Genomic DNA, 22,987 nt, shown 5'->3' with positions numbered 1-22,987 from the left:
CCGAGAGAATTCCATGGACAGAGGAGCCTGGCAGGCTACAGTTTATGGGGTCACAAAGAGTCAGACACGATTGAGTGACTAATACTCATTCCTTTATTTTTCTAACTGATGAGGAAATGTAGGCTCGGAGCCTAGTGCACCCAGATTCCAGTACAGGTTTATCGGCCTCCAAAGTCTATGCTCTTGGCAAGAATATCACGCAGCAGACTCAGAAGTATTTCAAAACCATTCCATCAAAAAGGATGCCGAACTATTTAAATCACCTTCTTTAAAAGGAATGCATCATTCTAACCATAATATTCTGCTTAACTCCTACCTCTGGCTTTTCAATCCAGGCAAATTTGAATGACTATCTGTTCTTATACATAAGACCAAGATAACCAGCCATCATCTAAATTTTCCCTATTAATACACCTTCAATTCCTTTATTAAAACCTCTGCACCGTTATACACACAATTAGGATCCATTCAGGAAGGAGGTATGAATCTCTAATAGAATTCCTCCAAAATACAACTAACTGTTGAGAAATGAGGAAAGAAAGAGAGGGGAGGGTAGCTCTGAAGAGATAAAAGGAGAGGAGCACTGACATATACACACGATCACGTGTGGAATACATGGGGAAGCTGCTGTATCCAGTGCTCTGTGACGACCTAGAGGAGTTGGGTGGGAGGGTCAGGATGGAGGGGATATAAGTATACTTATGGCTGATTCACGTTTTCAAACAGTAGAAACCAACATAACGTTGTAAAGCAATTATTCTCCAATTAAGAAAAGTAAAAAGGACACACGAGCCTGCCAGGATGAGCCTAGGTAGTAAGATTCCTGTATTCCTCTTTATAAACACAAGGATGAAAGAAGAGTGTACTGTCTACTCAAGTATGGACTGTGACTTCCTTCCAAAGCCCAGTGTGGAAAGGAGGGAACAAGAGTGACTTTATAGTAGAGAAATCTGACACCACCACAGCCAAGCGGTCAAAGTCAAACCAACAGGTGTGTGTTGGTGGTATGTATCCTTGACGTGATGTGGTAGAAATGGCTTTAGCCATGTGTGGTCTTCCTCCCAAAAACTTGTAACCCCAGTCTAATCATAAGAAAGACATATGTTCCAAAGAAGGAGTACTTTACAAAATATTTGACCAGTTCTTCTCAGTACTAATCAGGGTCATCAAAACCAAGTGTGAGAAACCATCTCAGTCAAGAGGAATCTAAGGAGACATGACAACTGAAAGTAACGTGGTATCTATCCTTGATGGCGCCCTGAACCAGAGAAAGGACATTCAGTAAAAACACACAAAAATCAGAAAAAAATAACAACAGATCAATACCGATCCATTGATTACAACATATGTACCAGACTAACGGCAGATGTTAACCAGAAAGGAAGCTGGGTGCAAAGCAGATGGAAACTCTCTGTACCGTTTTCTCAACTGTTCTGTGAAAAGTGAAAGTGAAGTCGCTCAGCTGTCTCCATGGACTGTATGTAGCCTACCAGGCTCCTCCGTCCATGGGATTTTCCAGGCAAGAATACTGGAGTGGGTTACCATTTCCTTCTCCAGGAAATCTTCCTGACCCAGGGTTTGAACCCGGGTCTCATTGTTCTAAAAACAGTCTATTTGAAAAAAGAAAAGGATTAATGCAAAATGGCAGTAGAATAAAAAAATGGACTGGATTTCTTTAGGACACACATTCTCTTGCTTTATACAAACACTGTGGAAAAGATGAAGGTTTGAACCGCTAGACTTCGAGACTCACTGAAGGGAAGCAGTGGTTGTATTTTATCAGAGGCAATTAATCAAATATAATCTGAGGTTTTCAGTACCTATATTTTGAAATAAACAAAAGATAACCATCACAAATTTTACTGGTTTCCAGACTTACTTTTATGAACACTCATTATTGCTGGAGTAAGTCAAGTTTAAAAAGTGATTTAAATCATAAAGTTGTAAAAATTCAGAACTGCAAAGAACCCAAGATGCATTCTATGCCAACCTCCTGAACTTATCAAGTGCACTAACACAGTCATCTGTTCAGCGTCAGTCTACCAGTTAGGAGGACTCATGTGTGCTTCCTATTACAAGCCTCTTAGAAACAGTATGAGAATTACTGAGCTATGTTTGTGATGTAGATATACTTAAGGAGTATGTAAAATAGTCATTTTAACAAAAAGAAATATTTAAAATTTAATACTAAGGGAAAAGGGACCATTGTGTAAAACATAGTTTATCTTTGGATACAATGTTTTGTCTTTCGTTTTACAGAGCAGCTTCTATTTCAGTATTTTCTACATTAATAGGGTAAAATGTAGAGCAATTGCAACCTATCCATGAAATGGGTAAATTTCCTGAGGGGAAAAAAAAGACTGTGTAAGTCTGACTTTCCAATTTCCAATTCTAAGATCCTCCTCTATACAATAATTCCACTCTGGTTACAAACATGTCAGAAGTAGCCAACAATGTTTCAAAATGACATTCCAGTAGCTAACCTCCGAGTGTGCTACTTAAGGGGTATTCTTTGGAAGGGCCCAGGGTAGTAGGAAGGGATGTGGAAGCCCACCCCACAGTGCTACAAACTCTGAACTCACATGTTACTTGAACACTAAATTTTACAAGAACGACTTTTATTTACAATTAGTTCCAATGTTGTACAAATATCTCAAGTTACGGACTAGACACATTCTGAGTTCAGTCCAATGTTTATAAATAAATTGTATCTAAACTGTCCTATCTGTGGGTGATCTACAGGAGAGTTCTGCTCCTCACTATTATTGTACCAAGAGAGATGGGCAAAGATTACATGTCAAGATCAGGAAATGACAAGTACTACTGACTCTTGAGTCCATGGATTCAGTCAACCTGATTGTGCAGTACACTCATATTTACTACTAAAAAAAGTCCAAGTGGACCCATGTAGTTCAAACCTGTGTTGTTCATGGGTCAACTGTTCTAAGAAAGCAAACGACTTAGGTCACTTAACTTCTAACTGCAAGATTATTTTAGTTTCTAGGCTAGAATTACTGAATCTAATGTCATGAAGATAAAGCCAAGCCAGTAAGAGTCTCAACAAGAAGCAAGTAGCCTCAAATATAAGCTGCTGAAGTGAGGCAAACCTTCTCTTTAGGAGATGAACAGTAAGAAGGTGGCTTCCAGTGATTCCAGTGTGGACACCTGGGGTGTCTGTAAAACAACGTCCTGATCGTAGGCTGTGTTGTATGCAGCACAAAACTAAACTCTGGTTTCCCCCATCTGAACAAGTGCTTTATAGAGCCCAGCAATGATTGCTAACACACCATTCAGAGTCACCACCACCCTACCTCCATGAGCTGTAACCAGCCAAAGGATAATGTACACACTATTAAAAAGCATTCCCTAGTCCCAAGAATGGGGGATTATGGTCATTAGACAGCTGGTGCCAAGACTTCCTCCCATTAAATAAGCCTCTTTCTCTTTTGCTCTAAGTTTAGTATTAATGGTATGTAATTCAATAAGCTCACTGGAGTGGATAAAGATTAGGATAAACTGTTAACCTTCCTCCTCTCTTTAATTCCCCTACTTAATTTCAAATGGCCAACTAAATCTGATATAATCTCTTTGTACTTGAGAGATATGTCAATCAGGAAATTCATAACAGAGTTGGCAAAAATGTTAACATTTTTCTGGAAGGCAATGCATATTTATAAAGATAAAATGGAAAGAACACAGATATGAGTGAACAATTTTTATTGAAACCCTCAAAGATTAAAGAGGACCAAATGGTGAGTTTGGGTACCATAACAGAAAATCTCACCTAACTGTACCATCATTCACAGGAATGAACAAACCCAAACACGACAAAATTCAAATTCTCATGTAATTGCTACAAGTGAATGTAAATGAACTAATCATTTTATCATAACCTTTCTTTAATCATATGAAAAAGAAGGGAATTTACATGGCATAACAAAAGATATGCAAAACTTAATGAAACACAATTCTCTTAAATTTCTCAAACTTACGTTTATAGGATGCAGAATGCACTTGAAATGATTAAATGACTTAAGCTGATTCTTTTTTTTTTTTTTATTGCAAACTGTTTTAACATCAGCTTTAACCCCCATGCATGGTATTCAAAAAGAACACAGCTTCAGAATTAAAAAGATCACTTAAGTTAAAACGAGGATTGAACTCAGGAAAAGGCTGGGGTTTCTTCTGAAAGGAATCTTCAAGTACCAATATGTATAGAGAAAGAATACTAATTTTGGTTATATTTTCCCCCTTACTGTTAAATATACAAACTATATAATACCTTTCAAAATAAAACACCCATATAAGATAACTTTAATTAAGAAACATTCAAACCAGATCTTCGAAAAACATTAGGCAAGGAGTTTACTGGGCCAATAATGTCTCAATCTGTGATTGCTCAAAACATCGGGTCAGTCTCCTGTTGAAGAGCCCGGTTTCTCACCCTTCTGGGTCCTGGGAGTTATGAAACCTCCCATTCCTTGTGCTAACGAGACAACCTGCGATCCTTTCACTTAAGAGGAAAAATATTCTGCTATACATTGACAGACCAAGAAGGGAGAGAAAACAGGTACTCTGAAGAAAACTTAAATGAGGGGAAAAAAAAAAATTCACCGATTGAAAAGTTTTGTTTTCGTTTTTCCCAAAGGAATGCTGCACCCATTTCACTTAATATTAGAAATCCAGGTTAAAGGCACTGGGAGGAACTCCTCACCACGAGTAGAATTACAGGTGACACTTCTGAGTCTGCTATTGCAATCAGCCTGCCTGCTGAGAGTTCTGTGACATTTCTTACACAGAAACCTACTATAAATTAAACAAGTTTCGATCTGTGAATAATGTAACAACTAGTTTTATAAAAAATATTCAGAATTGCTAATAAAGCACCAAGAAAAAGAGAAGCTCAGAGGACTCAGAGCCTTTCTACAAGGTCACTCCTCACAGTTTTCTCCCACAGGACCTTCAGAGTGACAGTGGTCCTCTCTGACCCGTCCTACCTATATAATCCAAGGGATGTGGAACGCTGCTGCGGGGACTACACCCAAACGCCAATTTTCATTATAAATAGTTAAGAGATATCTTACAAGATTTCATGGCTTACTCTGAAAAAGGTAAAATAGGTGCAATTTTCCTTTAAGAAAGTCTTGATTTTTGTAATACACTATTAATATTTTGATGTTCCCTTCAGTAAACACTGATAACTATGCTGGGACTACCAAAGCACTGTGAAGTCACTACAATTTATCTACAAATACTGTATTTTTTTCACCTGAATACAGTATTTGTACATTTTAAGAAAATATTGTACAAAAAAAATCATATAAATGAAAGCGTCAAAGAAATATCTGTCATTAAATTTTTGAGTTGAAGTGACCAAAGACCATAGTAATGAAAACATTTCTAAACATGATGTAAACATAAGTGGAGTAATGCAAAACATCAAGGTATTCAAATCTACTATATTGCTATTTCCATCCTTAATGTATCTTTCTACATAGCTTTCTCCTTTTGGAACCGTAATATAAGGGGCAGTACATTATTTCATAACCATATGCCATCAAATCAGGTAATACAGATGCTTGACACATTTAATTATACAAAATCAATTTGTTTTAAGATACAAAATTAACGTTGATATGTCATTAATGAAAAAAATAAGATGTTAAAAAGATAACTATAAGAATACCCAGATATATGCTGTATTCCCATTTATATAGATCTGATCAATAAAACATCAACACATTCACTTAGATACTGATTTAATCCATGGATCAAGGCCATATTTTCAAATATTTTAAGGATGCCAGGACACCGCAAAAGCCGGAGAAAGGAGTTGAGGAACAATATATGCTTGCTAAACAAGAACTATGTTTATTTAGCTAGTGAATACCTAGAGTAATAAATTTTTACTTCATGATAGCAATCAGGCTCGCAAACACCCAGAAATAGGAATTAAGGGTTTTAAATGTAGTTATAAAGGTCATAAAAAGTCTGATTAGACTGAGGTACATTACTCAAAATTTTGAGATTCATTAAGTGGTAGCAAACAAAATAATTCCTCAGACAAATGCACATTTTTCAGTATACATATTATTGGGGGAAGGAAGGGAGAAGAATGTGCATTAACTGGTGAGATCCACCAAGCTGCATATCAATATTCTGTTACACCAAACAGTTTGAAGACAAGGGAAATGTTCTAATATAATCTCAGATTATGTTTCATTTGGCTAAAATAGAGCTTAAGGTTGCTTTGCCATATTAAAAGTTTACTACAATAATTTTCACATAAACATTTAGACTTGAACTCCAGGACTAAGTATGGCATGATTCTTTTGCTTTTAATCTGTCAAATAGCTAAAAATTGACAATTTAAAAACTACAACAAAGAAAAAGTTGAAGCAGTGTGACTCTTACATCATTGAACCACTTCTAATGGTTAACTGTTAGTATTTAACAAATTCAAAGAGTTAATGAATCCTTGCATTCATTCAGTCTTCTGTGCCTTAGCTAGGATGCATAATTACAAAAGACAGCAGATACTGGTAAAAGCTTCAGGACAGAAAGTGCTTGACGGAGTTACAGTTCTCAAGTGTGTTTGGTGAGAGTATAAGGGCAGACGCGCTGATGAAAACCATTACAAGAAGAGTCAATTCTGTGTTGTTAGAGTTCAAAGATGTCACCTTAAGCAGAAAAAAGCTTTAATAACGTCTTCTTTGACTTATTAGGCATTTCCAGAGTCTACATCATTAGTGTTGTAATTCTAACAGGACATCTTCATAGGGTTATTGTTTGTTTCTATTTCTCTCCTGAAAGAAAAACACAAAGACCTTTAAGGAATCATCATCATTATTTAGCGATTTAAATTAGATGCACATAGAAAGTAAACCATGTCCATGAGAAGTTCTTCAAATACTAATACAAGTAGTTAGGTAAAAACAATTCACTATTACCTACACACACCTCAGTGGGAGTACCACAAGCCATTTTAAAATGAACAATTCCAAACACAAAGACCCAGTTCAAGAGATTATAGGTCCCTTCCACAGCCCTATTTTCCCACAGAATTTTGTTTAGGTGAGACTACTACAATAAATGTCTTTCTAGCCCCTTTCATGAGTTCTTGATGGTTAAGTATCAAACAGACTATAAGTCCTGTGAAGCAATCTGAGAATACTGGCTGAGGTAGGGTTGGGAGGAAAGAAAAAGAGGTGCATTAAAGTTGCATTAAATTAAGCTTTCAGTGTTAATTTCTCCATATCATACTCTCACATTCAGCATAATTCTTCATATGAATAAATATTAATACTTATTACATTACTAATAATTCCTTTTAAGAAAGCAGAAATCCCTTGAACAAAAGTTGAACTGAGTGATGTTTTCATGATGGTTATTAATCAAATATCCACCCGCAATACCTATCTTTGAGCCTGCAATTCTAACAAGTTCACAAGTGATCTAATGCTTCCAGTCCAAGCACCACAGTTTGAAAGCCACTTGTGTCTAACACATCCCAAGACTCTATTTTTAGTTACACTACTCCTTTTTCATGACTAATACAGGTTTCATAATAAATATGTGCATACTTTGAAAATGGTCAAATTAATGTCCCATCCTCTGCGACATCAGGAAACTATTTAAAATTTTAAAGACAATCTAAAGTTCTTTGTTACTAAAGCCCTTCCTTCTTCATTTGTGTATATTTCAACAACTTGAATCACAGTATTTAATACAGAAAGTTTAACAAATAAATGTCCTATTATACAAATAACTACAAATAAACTATTTTATGCACCCATAAGTACCAGGGGGATATTCTGAAATTAAAGAATAAAACAAAAATGAAAACAGACACAAAGTGAGCTAATTTTCAAAAGGATAAACAAAAACAAAAACCCAACAACATAAAGGAAAAAGAGACCCCCAAAAATTAGAAAAAAATAATAATTTGGAACCAGGAAGTTATAGTCTAATTTTACAAGATACCTAAAGCTTTAAAAAAAAAAAAATCAGCCTAAACATAAAGTAAGTTTATTTCTCAGCTGAAGGAAACAGATTTGTATGAGAAATGGTGAAGCCTGCTAAAATTAGCTGGATTATAAAACACAGGAAGTAAAGAATGGCTCACTGTTCATTCTTCCCCATGAAATGATTAATGAGAAAGCACAAAATATAAAGTGGCAGAAATACACATTTACATCCAGCAATCAAAACATGTAGGTTCATCAACAGAAACACAAAAGAGCTCAAATTCCTATTAAAAAAATGATTTACAAGAAATTAACCTTAAACATAAGGAGACAGAAAAGTTAAAAATAGTGAAAAACAATCCAGATGAAGACTGAATCAATCAACTGTATATACTTGATATATATAGTTACATAGTGGATATATATGTGTGTATATATAGTGGATTCTAAAGGCAAAAACCATTTTTAGAGATAAACACATATTGAGTGAAAAACATATTTTATAAAGAGTTACAACAGTATTAAGCTAAAAATACAACTTTACATACATTAAAAAGTTGTCAGAATTACAAAGAAAATCTGACAGGTTCTTAATTATAGTAGGAGAATTAAACACATTTCTCTCAGTAATTGATAAAGAAGACAAATTGGTGAAAATAAAGACTGAATATACAGAAAACTGAGCCAAATAATTACAGCAGGGTACACAATGAACAATTACAAAAAGGAACTACATGTTAGACCAGAAAACGAATCTAAATACCAAGGAATCGGTATCATAGAGATCACATTTTCTGACATCAATTTGAACAGCAAACAGGTAACAACAACGAAATCTTTCCACACTGGAAATTCTAACACTTCTAAAAGTCTCCCAAAAAGCCGTAACAAAAATTCCAAAGTTTTTACACCACTGCAATATACTAAATCTAAGCCCTCAAATAGCACTTAGAAATTTAGAAGTGTTGATTTGTAGATATATATATCTTTCAGCTGAAAAATGAGCTCATCATCCACTCAGTATGTTAGGAAACGAGCAGCAGTTAAGTCCCTCAAAGTAGAATAACTGAAATAAGACCCAGGAGAAAATAACAGAAAACAAAAAACAAAGCACAAGCAAACAAAAATAAAAACTGGTGCTGGGGGAAGGGGTAAAAGCAGCTAACAATAGAAAAATATCTAGAAAGACTCATTTTAAAAAAAGAAAGCATAAATAATATGAAGACTGATATAGCTAAAAAAAACTTAAAATACTATTAACACCGATACGGGGCTTCCCTGGTGGCTCAGACAGTGCAGTATCCGCCTGCGATGTGGGAGACTGCGGCTCGATTCCTGGGCAAGAAAGATCCCCTGGAGCAGGGCATGCTACCCACTCCAGTATTCTTGCCTGAAGAATCTCATGAACAGAGGACCCTGGAAGACTACAGTCCATAGGGTTGCAAATGCCAATGTGCCAAAAAAGTTTGAGACAATACCAACAACTTGCTAAAAATATAATTTATTAAATACAATGTACCAAAATAAATTCAACAGTAAAAAGAAAACCTTAAGAGACTTATAAAAACTAAAGAACTTTAACCGACAATTAAAAATCTACAGCAAACTAAAAACTACCAGATTCACGGTTTCATAAATACATTTGATTAATTATCCCAGAATTAGAGATAATGAAAAGACAGAATATTGCTTGATGCATTTTGAGGTTAGTAACACTTTGACACTAACTTCAGAGAAGCATGAGAAAACGGAATCCAGTCTCACTTGTCCCGAAAGGATCTCTCTGGGCTGCTCTGATGGTAACAGAGTAGAGAGGAGCACAGGCGTGCAGGAAGGCAGTGAGGACAGCACATGCTCCTCCAGCATGGCAATGATAATAATGAAGGGTGCAGGGCTAGTGAGAAGTGCTTGGATTCAGGATGTATTCTGAAAACAGAGCCAACAAGACTGACCAACAGACTGGTTAGCTATGGAGTGTGAAAGAGAAATATCAAATTATTCTGGAAGGACAATGGCCCTCTACAAAGTGGGGGCAGGTCAGGGGCAGGCAAAGGAACAGAAGCCATATTGGACTTAAGATGCTTATGAAACTAAGTGAAGATATTACACAGGCAATCAGATACATGAGTCTAGAGAAAGAAGGAAAGGTCCAAGGCGAGTATACAAATTTGCAAGTCCTCAGCATGGTATAACGTCCTTCAACAAAATTCAATTCCTCCTGAAGTCTACAAGGTCATCAACACCTCTGCTTTAGGCAAAACCCCTTAAGTACCCCACATTTATATGACAAGATCTAGAATAGTGCTTGATATCATCAGTATTAAATAAACATTTGAATATGAGAAATCTCTGGATATGCTATTAGTCATAGACCACTAAAAACATGAGACAAGAAATAATGAGCTTTCTATCAGTGATATAACTTTTAGTGTTGTTTTAAAACCAGGCACATATGACACAGCTGAGGTCATAACTACATGTCCCAGTGTGTTATACGAAGCACCACAGGGAGACAGGAAACCTGAATTACACAAAGGAGCCAAGGCCCAGGAGACCTGGAAAAGGATGAAGCCTCTAGCCCTGGTTCAGCAGACAGCACTTCAGACATCCTTAGGATACAAACTTTCCAAAGTGATTCACAGAACTCAATGTTTACTTTTAACAAGGACTGACAATTCAAAAAAAATAAGAGTCTGCAGAAAAATCCCTCCTCCAGCTCTTCTCCATGAATAGAGGGCTAGGTTTCAACCAAGCAGATGCAGATATCTGATGGCTTCTTCCCCACCCAGATATCAGCAAAGGCACTGGAGATCTCAAGACCAACACCTAGAATTCAGCCTGTGGAGATGAACTCTGGGGGGAAGTTTACTCACCAGCCCATGTCTTTTTGACACAGCTTAACAGATGAGCTAAGAACTCCCCTACCCTTAAGGGCAGAAGAGAGCTGAAAACAAAAATTTTCTTCAGTGTCCTCAAAGGGGTCATCACCTAAACATAACAGGTAAATGACTTACTTCCTATTATCTTTAGGTTTAAGTAATACTTAAACTTTAAGAAAAAAGCATTAAAAAAAAAAAGAAAGAAAAAAGCTAAAAATCAAAAAGAAATAAAACGGTCTCTACTGGCAGATGATATGACTGTTAGGCAGGAAATCCTAAAGATGTTCTATTAGAACTACTAGAATTAATATGTGAATTTAGCAAGGTCACACAATATAGGACATAAGCTTGTAGCAAACAACTGGGAAGACTGAAAATACAAATTATAAGAGCAGAAAAAAATATAAAATACTTAGCAAAAAAATTCTGTTAAGAGTCATGAAGTTTTCAACAGTGAAAACAACAAAATTTTACTACAATTATATTTGTCTTTCCCCAAAACTTAGTTCTAAAGAGCAAGGGCTATTTACCTTAAGTGGCTTACTGGTAAACCTTTAATATTTATCTGTTGAACGAACAAGGGAACAGTTAAGAAAAGAACACATACGATCTAAATATATGGTGATAAAGGATGACTAGCACAAGATACATGCTAGCGTTCTGGTGGGGGGAGGGGTGTGGGGGAACCTATCTGGGACCCAGTAACAAGTTCTTAAAAACAAGCAGAGGAATCAATACGCAACCCTATTTTGGAGTGAGGTTTTGGACTCTTTATGATAAAATGAAAATAATAAACTTATTATAATCCAGACTGTCATTTGTAAGTGAAACTGTTCACGTGTAACTTTTTTACATCCTAGGTCTTTTACTTTATGTGCTTCAGGGAGGTGGTTCCAGTACCCCCGTGGATATCAAAATCCAAGGTCGCTCAAGGCCCTCACAGTAGCTGGCCCTCTGTATCCATGGGTTCCATATCGACAGGTTCTTATCTGTGGACATGGAGGGTTGACTGTAATCATGCATTTGCTGCTGAAGAAAAAGAAACAGTTGAAATACCATTCAATTTAAGGTTGACTGTTCACACCATAATAGATATGAGTTATTTACCAAGCTCAGAATAGAGTACTACCACAATAAAAATGGAATCATCTTGACTATTCAGAAGACCATTCAATGTCTTAACATAGAATTACTCAGTTAAACATGTAATGTAAGTTTATTCTATCAAGTGTGATACATCTTGGGCCAAAACCTATCTTCCAGAGAAATCTTTTACAGTGAGGATCAGATCACTCAAGATTTTATCATAGAATTACTCACTTAAATACGTAAGTTTATTCTATCAAGTATGATACATCCTGGGCCAAAACCTATCTTCCAGAGAAATCTTCTTTTATAGTGAGGATCAAATGAAAAGTGGGATTTTATACACTGTTTGCTTCTGTTCACCATAATAAACTCACCAACAGACAACTTCAACCATACAACAGTTAACAACTATAATCTGACAATGAGAAAGCATTAAACTAAACGTTCCACTTGAGAAAAAGAAGTATAGACCTGTCAGGAAAATGTTTACTGTTGACAAAGGTATACCTACTGCTCAAGTAATTTCTTCTGTATCAACACAAACTTGATTACTCTGAGACAGACCTAACATCATCTCATCTCAGAATCAAAATTGCTCCAATTGTGAAAAAACTTCTATCAGGGACTAAAACTTACTCTTTGGAAATACTCAACAATATAAAATAGCATAAATGACTAAAATATACAGACTGTTCTGGAAATCAAAACTATTTAATAGGAACTTTATTACAATTATGTCTTGCTTGTTTCAGTTTAAGCTGCAGGGCTTCATCTCTTTCTAAGGAAAGAGTATCATATTTTAGAAGTGCACCCCAATGATACAGGTACTCAAAAACACTAATTATTCTTATATAGAATTTAAAAAGCTATTAAACTAAAAATCTCACCTCAGTCTGTTTACTGATCAATAAGGACTTACAAGAATGAAAGAATATAGAAATTAAATGATGCAGTCATTATAACAAGGTAAAATTTCAGTAAAACGTTACCTAAATAGTTAAGATGGCTATGTAGTCTAGAATTTATACTGGGCAAATATACTCCAGACACTAGCAGTTTTTTGTTTTCTTTATTTTGCAATCACACTGGCTTTATCATTAGAAGTAACACATACAACTGCAAGTTAAAGAAAGTAAAGCTCCCCTACCCTCCTCAAGTCCTTTCTATTTTAACTTCCTCTGACAAGCTACCACTGAAGCTTTAAGTGGCATACTAATATATACATTTCTTGATTTGCCAGTTCAGACACTATTGATTCCCATTGTATGGTGGTGGTGGTGGTGTAGTTGCTAAGTCGTGTCCTACTCTTCTGACCCCATGGACTGTAGCCTGCCAGGCTCCTCTGTCCATGGGATTCTCTAGGCAAGAATATTGGAGTGGGTTGCCATTTTCTTCTCCAGGGGATCTTCCCAACCCAGGAATTGAACCCAGGTCTCCTGCACTGCAGGCAGATTCTTTACAGACTGGGCTATGAAGGAAACCCTCCTATTGTATATGATGAGCAAGCTATCACAGTGAATGCTATATTCTCTTCTTCTCTACAACAGAGCCCACCCTATTTTAGTTCCAGTGACCATCCCTGACTTTGCCTGCTTCAGGCCAAGCATTAGGTGCTAAGGATGCAGCAAAGAATCCTAGAATCACACAGCAACTCCAACCAAGAGTGCTCAGGGCATCCCAACCAAGGGCTCATGTCTTTGTCAGGCTTCAAAGACCACGATGCCATTTGACAGACAGAGCAGGCAGACGCTTACAGCCCTGAGATTCACTCTGTACAATGAGGACTGTCTGACTCGAAACGCAAAGAGTCTCTACAGAGGGATATTTGTTCTAATGTGACCAGCTGGAGCTGTCATCCTTCCTGAACTCCTTTTTCACTCTGCTGAAACACCTCCTCACGTTTTCAAGGACATGTAGCCAAGCTCTTGTACCTGAGAAGTTCATTTTGCACTCGTCCCTCACTGATGTAATTTAACCCTCATCCTCAAGAGCCTGATTCTATGCCCCATTCCCCTACACAACAAAATCAGGCTTTGTATATGTGTCCAGAGTTGTAGATGAGAGAATTCTGATAGCAGTCTGACTCTCCTTCCTTTGTAGCTTACAGGTAGTAGACATATAATCTGTCTTTTGCTCAGAAAGCTTGTCTCTACGTTTTTTTTCTTTTAAAATTTTAAATAATCCTGCTAGCTCCTCAGTGAGCCCATTCATTCTGAAAACACGCATCTCCTGGCTCTGCAAAGTTCTCTTTAATCGTTCTGCCCTCTGACTCTTTTTTCCTTCAGAGGCAGTGGATCTCCTTTCCACCATGTCTTCCACTCCTTGTATTTTTCATCACTGTTGCTCCACATTTGGAAATTTCTTTAATTTAAAATTTCAGAACTAAAACATTAACACTGTATTAACCCACTTGCTTAAAAAGATTAAAAAAAAAATTCTTTTTGATAGTGTTTTTCATTTCCAAGAACATTTTCTGGTTTTCTTCTTTTTACACATGAATCTTAACAAATCAACTTTTGTTGTATAAATTACTTTCTGCTTTCTGAATTACCTATTTGTTTTAGAGGATCCGTCTTGCCTGTTTTTTTTTTTTTCCTTTAGCTTGATTTTAATCAAATATATCAAAATTGTGTGTTCAAATCTAAGAATGAAGAACTATATACAAATACTACAATGACACTGGCATACATTTTTTCTTTAGCTTTAAGCTTCACAACTACCCTTTCACTATAAAAGAGAAAATCTTGGCTTTCCAAGTTTTATATAACTAGAACTTTCCAAGTTTTATATAACCCAACAGGATATGTGTGATCGGCTCCTCCATAGGGTGCTGTGCTGGCAAAGAAAGGTGGGGAATTCCTCAACTGCCAAAATAACCAGAAGGGGAAGAAAAAAATTAGTCAAAAAAAAAAAAAAACTAGCAACGACAAAATGAAATTATAGCTCTTTACACTTCTTCTCTGTTACCGCAAGTCGGCTCAACAACTTAAAGAAAAACATAAACAGCAAGAAAAGAAAGGAAATTACAGTAACCACAGAACTAAATGTAAAATTTTAAATTACAAAAGTCCTATTAGAAAGTACAGGAAAACCTGCTCGTGAGACCCGTGATCACAAGACCCCAGCTTCGGGCTAAAGATAAACTAAGGAGGGTTGGCTGTAAAGGGTGAGCACTGGTTTCTCTCTAAAGCCAGTCACTTTCTTTCTTATAATAAATCTTTCTCTGCCTGGGAAAAAAAAAAAGAAAGTACAGGAAAAAAGTTTCTCAAACTTGGAGAAGGCAAAGATTTGAAGTTATGTTAGCATAAATGTTTTAAAATAGTTCTTATTATTCAAAATTGCTTGGGTTGCTCCAATCTTAACCTGAACCCTATACTACCAAAAAAAAAAAAAAAAAAGCTAAAAAACCCCGAAACACTTAAAAGGACACTGTGGACCAACTGAAAGAATATCATGGTTACTAAGAGAATAACCTTATTCTTAGAAAATATACACAATATATTTCTGGGGTAAAGAGCCATGATGTATGAAATGTACTCTCAAAAAACCCATATTATGCAAGCATTTTTCCTGCTGATGACATTTAGGTTGTTTCCTGCTATTTACTACTATCAACTACACTCCTCAGAACATTCTTGTATGTATTCTGGGGTATGTGGGAAGTTTTTCTTCGGTACATACCCTGGAGGAGAACTGCTGAATTGTAAGGTACTGAAATGTTCAGGTTTGTTAAGAAAATGCAAAACTATCCGCCCAAAACTACCTGCTGTATCAGTTTAATGCTCCCATCTGCAAACAAGTAAGACATTTTGTTGGTATACACTCCAATACTTGCTATTATCAAATTTCTTAATTTTGCCAAATGAGTAGATATAAAATATTTTCTCATTATAGTCTTGAATTAACTCTTAATTCATTTTCTGAATTAAGAGTGAATACCTTTTTATACTTACTAGTCCTACTTGTTTCCTCTCTCATAAAAGGACTATCCTTATCTTTTGCCCATTTCTGTATGGGACTATTTTTTTCTTCAACTAATTCACAGAAGTTCTTTATACATAACTGTCTTTGGTCAGTTACGTTAAATTCCTACCAGTTCCTAGCATGTCCTTTTACTTCCTTTAAAGTATTACTTACTTTAAGTACTTACTTAACTTTCTTTTGATGAACAGATTTTAATCCAGGCAAATTTTTCTCTTACAAGTAGTTAAGTCTTTTCTCTTACAAGTAGTTCCATTTCGTGTGTCATTTAAGAAACCCTACGCTACCCAAGGTCACCTGGGGAACTGTGACTTCCACAGGGTATCAGAAGCTTTGAGGAATTTCAGCTGAATACAAGACGGAAGGTGTCATAGTAAAAGTGAATACTAGGATAATGACTTGCTGCTCCTTTTATTTAAAAAAGAAAAAAGGCATACCCAGTAAAGGAAATCCTAGCAAACACCACTGATTTGTCCTTTCTGATGGAGCCAAAAAGGACTATAACAGACAAGGAACACATCCTTTATCACTAGGATGCCCAGAGTATTTGAAAGCAATTTTTGCTGGAAAGCTAGAGTGCAAACACAAGCATATCTAAGAGGAAATACACAAATGAGTAACAGTACCAGGAAGAAAATGGCAAGGACACATGACATCCCAAACGCCAAACAGTTAATCAGCAGGGGAAATGATTTCCTGACGTGGTGGTTTCAAAGTCTAAGCAAAGTCAAATTTTACCTACTAGCATGTCTTACTCCTCACTGATGAATCACTTAACTGGCAACATCAACATATTGGGTTGGCCAAAAAGTTTTTTCAGGTTTTTCCATCACATCTTCTGGAAAAACCCAAACAAATGTTTTGGCCAACCCAATACATCATGGCTCTCTCATTTCCGTATCTGCAATGGAAAGACAATATGCAACTAACACAAGCACTAAAGCACCATACAAAAACAAACCTATTTCAGGGCAAATACCTGATCCAGATGATCTCTGTATGGTTTAATAATAGGAAAAATTAAAAAAGCCAGAGTCTTAAAATATTTTTTTCACACACACACACAAAGACACTAACAAAACTACAATGAGTTCAGACAGACACAGGGGAAAGATAAAACATGAAGAGGGCAGAAAAAGATAATCAGGGGGGAATACTATAAGCTGGTTGTGGTAGTTACACAAATCTACAAATGTGTTACAATTCATAGAACTGTACACCCCAAAAAAAGTGACTTTCAGGGTAAGATTTTTTTTTTTTTAATTTTGTTCTGGATATATACAACACAAACATTTATAGAAGCTTTACATTCTCCAAATCTGAAAGCAACCAGATGTCCTTCAAAGAATGATTGGTTAATGAACTGTGGTAAATCCATATAATGGAATGGTAGTAATTAAAAGGAACAAAGAACTGACTGGCGAAACATAAATTCCAAAGATATAGTGCTGAGTAAAAGACTCCAGTATTAAAGTTCACATACTGTAATTTCATTTATGTGAAATTATGGAAAATGCCTTACGAAGACAGAGAAAAAGATCAGAGAATTACTTACTAGAAGGGGGAAGGGAGCACTTGACTAGAAAGAGGCAGCAAAAGGTATTTTTTAACTTTACTGTACTTTAATTTTTAAAAAGAGAAAGGTAAAGAAGTTATGGAAAAGGAAGAAGTTTCTAAAAATGATAATTACAGGAAGCAGAAATAAGCTTTTAACAGTCATCTTTGTGCTCAGTAAAATCAAGATGGGCTCTGAAACAAGTGATTCAGGCAAGAAAACAACAGGTATCAAAGGAGACATGGATGTGATAATGTAAGCAAACTACTGCTGTCTGTGAGGTACAGAAAGCCTTACAAATTAGAGAGTCAACAAACAGTCAAATCCATGACATGGAAGTTCAATTCTGAGAAATTCTCCAGATGCAAAGAACAATAATAAAGATAGGAACCAATGGCGCTGAAGGACCCAAGATTCAGTATTATTTTTTGCCATTACTAGGGAGAATAAAAAAAACTTGGCCTATAAATGAAGGAATAAGTAAAATTATGAGAGACCCACATTGCACACATTCCACATACATGTTCACACTGCAAGAATAAATTTTGTGCACACATAGAGAAACAGCTATTTCCAAAGAAAGAAAATTTAGGCTGGTCTCAGACTTCTCCATAATATAAAACTATAAATAATATACTATAAATAGAAAACTATAAAACAAAGCCTGAATGAAAAGACTGTGACCCAAGATTTCTATATCCAGATAAAACTGTTGTTCACATATCATGGCCAAAGAAAGGCATTTTTTGGATCTAGAAGCACTTAATAATTACCAAATTACTTTCCCCCCCCAAAAAAAATTGATGATGATAATAAGATTCAAAATTAAAATGTCAAAGGTGGGTTTAGACATGTTATAAAAAGACTGGCAGTAAGCCATGAAACAATTTAAATGCGAAAATTTTAGGTTTAAAAATATACAGTTTAAATCTTTGTTGTATATATGATTATAAAACAAATAATTTCTGAGACAGTTACATAACAAAAAAATAAAACTAGGATAAATTTTCAGATTGGGCAGAGAAGAAATCTGAGAATATGTAAAAGGGTGACCTATCCTTAGTGGTGGGAGAAAGAAAAGTGCAATCACTTCTTCTCATTCGCTCGCTGTAAAGGTGCTTACAGTGAGGCCACTGACTCAACTGCTGAGCTCAAAAAAGCTCCTCTTGATCCTCTTTTCCCCTCACTTCCCACATTTAACCTGAAGAAAACTCAAAGATATCCAGCATTTCATTGGTAAGGCTGAGCAGTGCTTTTCAGTCAGTTGTATTGTGCTTAATTGTACTCAAAATTCACCACAGTGATCACTAGCACCAGAATCACCTGAGATGCTTGCACACCAGGCCTCTAATCAAACATATCAGATTCTCCTAGAGTGGGATTCAAGAAGCTGCAGTATCAGGAAGCCCCTTAACTGATATTTGTATGGCCTAAGTTTTGGAAACTACTGCCTTAGGATCATTATTTCCAACATTATTGAGCAGTGAGGACTGTTATTTGAAACAGTTCCCTCTTCCATCCAGACTAAGAAGCCACAAGATACTTAGGTTCACACAGAAACAAACCACTGATGTTTTACACACAGAACAAGTTGAAGTTCCTGCTTTATCTTCATTTCTACATAGAAGCTTTCCATTGTAACCAACTTAATTTACTGGAGAAGCTTCTAATGAGCTCTGCTTTACTTGAAATTTAAATGTATTATGAATGGAAAAATCTGCCAGTTGTCTACTCCATCCATTCTCTTCTCCTCCTAAAAACAGAACTCTGCAATTTACTCTTGTAGTTTGGAACAGAAAACATTCCTCAGCCTGTCCTGCTCTGTGATCAAACTCTGGCCAACCTGAGGCAAGTGTAAACAGTGTTTAACTTCAGGGTCAGTCTCCCTTAAAGTCTCAGAGGGCAAATAACAGAATCAGAAACCGAATTCTGCAGTGTCATCCAAGTCCACTTCATCTCAGTTCTAAGCTGTCTCGCTAAAGTCGGATCCTCACTATTCAATATGTTCTGTACAAATGCTATTAAGTGCACAAATTATAAATATGCCTCAGGAATCTTAAGGGAAAGTATCTATTTATCATAAAGACAAAATCAGTAACACTCAAACATTTACTTAAAAGCTGTTTGTCTCAAACTCCAAATACATATTCCCATAAAATTAAAGTTAAAAGATCAGTGACTAGAATCCTTAGCCAGTTCTTAATAACGAATGCAGAACTCAGAGCTCTGATGAACAGGACTCAAAGACCTTTATCATCTGAGGAGTATGAAGAATAGGCAGGAGGCAAATTCAGAGTAAGGGTTGCCCTTAGGAAGGCATCCCAGGCCTTCAAGGATGTTTGTAGAGTTCTGTTCCATAAGCTAAGTGGTCAGTTTCCTTAAACTCAGAATATAACACCACAAGGCATTAAAGACTATCCATCCATATACACCACCCCAATGAAAAGACCCTACACACAAAAATTATTGTACTCTTACCCTACGCATGGCTTCCTCCTCTTCTTGACGCTTTTCATAATGTGCAAAGTCATCAAAGATTGAGGTGGTATGCTTGAAAGTAGCAATTATTTTAAGCACTTGCTTAGCTTTTTCTAGGGGTACCTCTTGAGTGTCCCTTGAATTGGTAACCGGTTTGTTGTCATTATTTTCTAAGCGAATATGCCGTAATTGGTTATTGGGGACATCTTTGACAAAGATCCATTTAACTTCAAATTTGCCCTTCCACTTATCCTGAGACCAGACACCAGCATACGCATTATAGTCCACAACAGACTTCATCTCAGCCACTCCACAGAAGTGTCCACTGCCATTCACACTGAAGAGCAAATAGAGTGGGCCTTTCCCATTCAGGGAACGGTAAGCCGCATCCAAACGCTTATTCCCATGCTCAGTACTACACCAGATAGAGTACTTAATGGAACGGTGTATGTCGTCCTCAGAATAGCTCTTTATTATAAACACACGTCCGTTCTTCAGGTTCCAGTCAAAGTCTTTGGGATTGTAGTTGTTTATGGCCTTTAGCTTTTCCAGCACGGGGTGCACTTCCACACTCGACGGGGAAGCGCTGACAGGAACGACACCTAGACCAAAGTTTTCACTGCCCGCTCCGTTGTTCTGGTTGAAGCCGGCCCCCCGGTTCCGGGGCGCCACCCAGCGGTTCTGCAGCTGCGGCTGCGGGGGCTGCACTTGGTGAGGCTGGGCCTGTGGCTGAGGTCCTTGCGGCTGCTGCGCTTGCGGCGGCTGAGGCTGCGGTTGAGGCAGTTGGCTCTGCACCAGGGGTGGTGGCTGAATTAATGGCTGAGGCTGCTGGATTATAGTCTGAGGAGGCAGAACTGGTTGGGTTGGTGGAGCCTTTACCACTGACCCCTTTTCGTCCCAAGTTCCAATATTCATGTTGTGTTTTATAGGAGGTGGCGGCACAGCGGAACCCCCGATGCCCACATTGCCCTTGGGTTTAAGTTTCGGTTGAGGTTTGGCGGGCTTTCTGGCAATGGCTGCCCAGGAGGTGGGTTTCGGAGCCGCACTGCTAACCGGGGGCACACTATTGGTTGCGATGCTGGTCATACCACTGCTGCTCAATGCTGTTCCTACAGTTTTCGTCACTGCAGCGGTCAGGTCACCACCAATTTTCAGTCCGGTCATGCCTTGCTCGATACTGCTAATGCCAGGCACCTTGCTCAAAGTATCATTGCCAAATCCAGCCTGTCCATCAGTAATAGCTCTCCCAAGAGAACTAGGTGGATAACCATAACTGCTACTATAAGCAGAACTTTGTGTTGATTGTCCCTGAGATCCACTTGTCCCCCATGTAGAGAAATCAGCATTACCAGGAAAAAAGTTAAATCCATGTTGACCAAGAAATGGAGGGGTATTTCCTAATGCCCCAGGCTGACTAAACACACCGTCCGGTATATAATGATGCTCTCCATTACTCATCTGTCCATAGGTTGTCAGATATGGCATAGGCTGGTCTCCAGCTGTGGACCATGCTGCTTCCCCAAGCGAATATGGAAATCCAATGGATGGAGCATAGTAACTAGGCATGTATGGATCTGACATTGGTGGATAGCTGTTATTCTGGAAAACAAGAGATCACAGTCAGGAGTGACGTAAGATGTGGGGGGAGGGAGGGGAACATCCCTAAAACCAAATTGTTTTAAATAAATGGGAAACAGATGTACCTGTTTCAGATTAAAAAAAATTAAAAATTTAAATCTGATTTTATCAAGAGAAAAGTTTACTGATGACTACTTTAATATATTTATAATAAAATTACAGGGTTTTGGGGGGGGGGGGGATGGGAGGTTAAGATGGGGATTATTTTTGCATAAGACCCAGATCCTCTGGGCACAATTTAAAAACACTCCAATTTCTACAAAAACTTGATTTATAAACTTTGCAGAAACACTTGATTCTTAGCTTTATTTTAAGCAACTGATGTATCAAAAAATTTATGAGTAAGGATTAAATGAACACAGAAATGATGCCAAATGATAGAGGAATTACAGTGTATCTATGATGGAATCCAGTTCAGCAATTTTGTATTTTTATAAAAAGCAGAGAAATGTTCACACTGAGAACAAAAAAAGACTTAATATTATACAAATCCATATTTAGTTTTGCCTTGCTCATTCTGAAAAACAAAATGAAACTCTAATAGTTTCTTAATGGTTGGTAACAGGTGCCGCTTTTCTTATTCTGTTTTAAATTTTACATAATACAGCGGTGGTCCAGTGGCTAAGACTCCGCACTCCCAATGCAGGGGGCACAGGTTCAACCCCTGATCGGGGAACTACGACCCCACATGCCATGCAATGCAGCCCCAAAAAATAATAAATAATTTAAAAAAATAAATTTTACACAGTAAATTTACCAACTTCCTGATCAGAATTTTAACTTAGAAATAGTTAAGTTCCTACCATTTTTTCCAGAGTTACTGTAACTAAATTGGTCTTTATTTTGAATAAAACGAACTAATCATTCATTTAGTGATGTCAAAATTCAAAGCTTATTAAAGAAAAAACTCAAATTTGTTAACTAGCCAATGTAAAAAATAAAAGTCTATGGATTTCTTTTGAAGGTAGGTTTCTTGTGCCCCAAATTTGTCTAATACAGTCAGCCCTCCAGTCCACAGGTTTTGCATCCATGGATTTAACCAACCATGGCACAAAAACACTCAGGAAAAAAAAGTTTCTCACTAAGTTTCAAAAAGCAAAACCTGAATTTGGCACATGGGCAGCATGTTTAGATGGCATTTTTATTTGGTATTATCAGTAATGTGGAGGTGATGTGAAGTATAGAGGAGGTTGTGCATAGGTTATATGGTACAGATGCCATTAGGGACTTTAGTATCTGTGAATTTTGTTATCAGTAGGGTCCTGAAACAAATTTCCCCAAGGGACAATCTGTAATAGATTTTCACTCTATATTTTGGGTGTGACTTTTAAAGCCTTGAACAGAGCTTTAAATTTTGTAAAATTCATCAAGATGAAAAAATTAAGCTAATATCCAGTCGA

At 36.9% G+C, this 22,987-nt stretch overlaps 1 protein-coding gene across 10 annotated transcripts in view; it reads right to left on the bottom strand.

Moving 5' to 3' along the window:
* Positions 1–3,702: 3,702 nt before the first annotated feature.
* Positions 3,703–22,987, bottom strand: part of YTHDF3 (YTH N6-methyladenosine RNA binding protein 3) — a 33,423-nt gene continuing 14,138 nt past the window's right edge. For 6 of the 10 annotated variants that reach the window (XM_043879313.1, XM_043879316.1, XM_043879315.1 and 3 more), the window contains 3 exons: positions 19,950–21,548; positions 11,377–11,875; positions 3,703–6,806 (listed from right to left, as the gene is read on the bottom strand). In XM_043879313.1, the coding sequence (XP_043735248.1) occupies positions 11,726–11,875; positions 19,950–21,548 (1,749 nt within the window). In that variant the 3' untranslated portion in view covers positions 3,703–6,806; positions 11,377–11,725. The remainder of the gene's footprint in view (positions 6,807–11,376; positions 11,876–19,949; positions 21,549–22,987) is intronic. The other 4 variants (XM_043879318.1, XM_043879319.1, XM_043879312.1 and 1 more) reach the window with 3 other exon arrangements.

This window comes from Cervus elaphus, chromosome 21 (assembly GCF_910594005.1).
Source record: "Cervus elaphus chromosome 21, mCerEla1.1, whole genome shotgun sequence".
In the NCBI taxonomy this organism is placed as follows: Eukaryota; Metazoa; Chordata; class Mammalia; order Artiodactyla; family Cervidae; genus Cervus; species Cervus elaphus.
The sequence above is the reverse complement of the archived record's forward strand: the minus strand, read 5'-3'. Positions and strand labels throughout refer to the sequence as shown.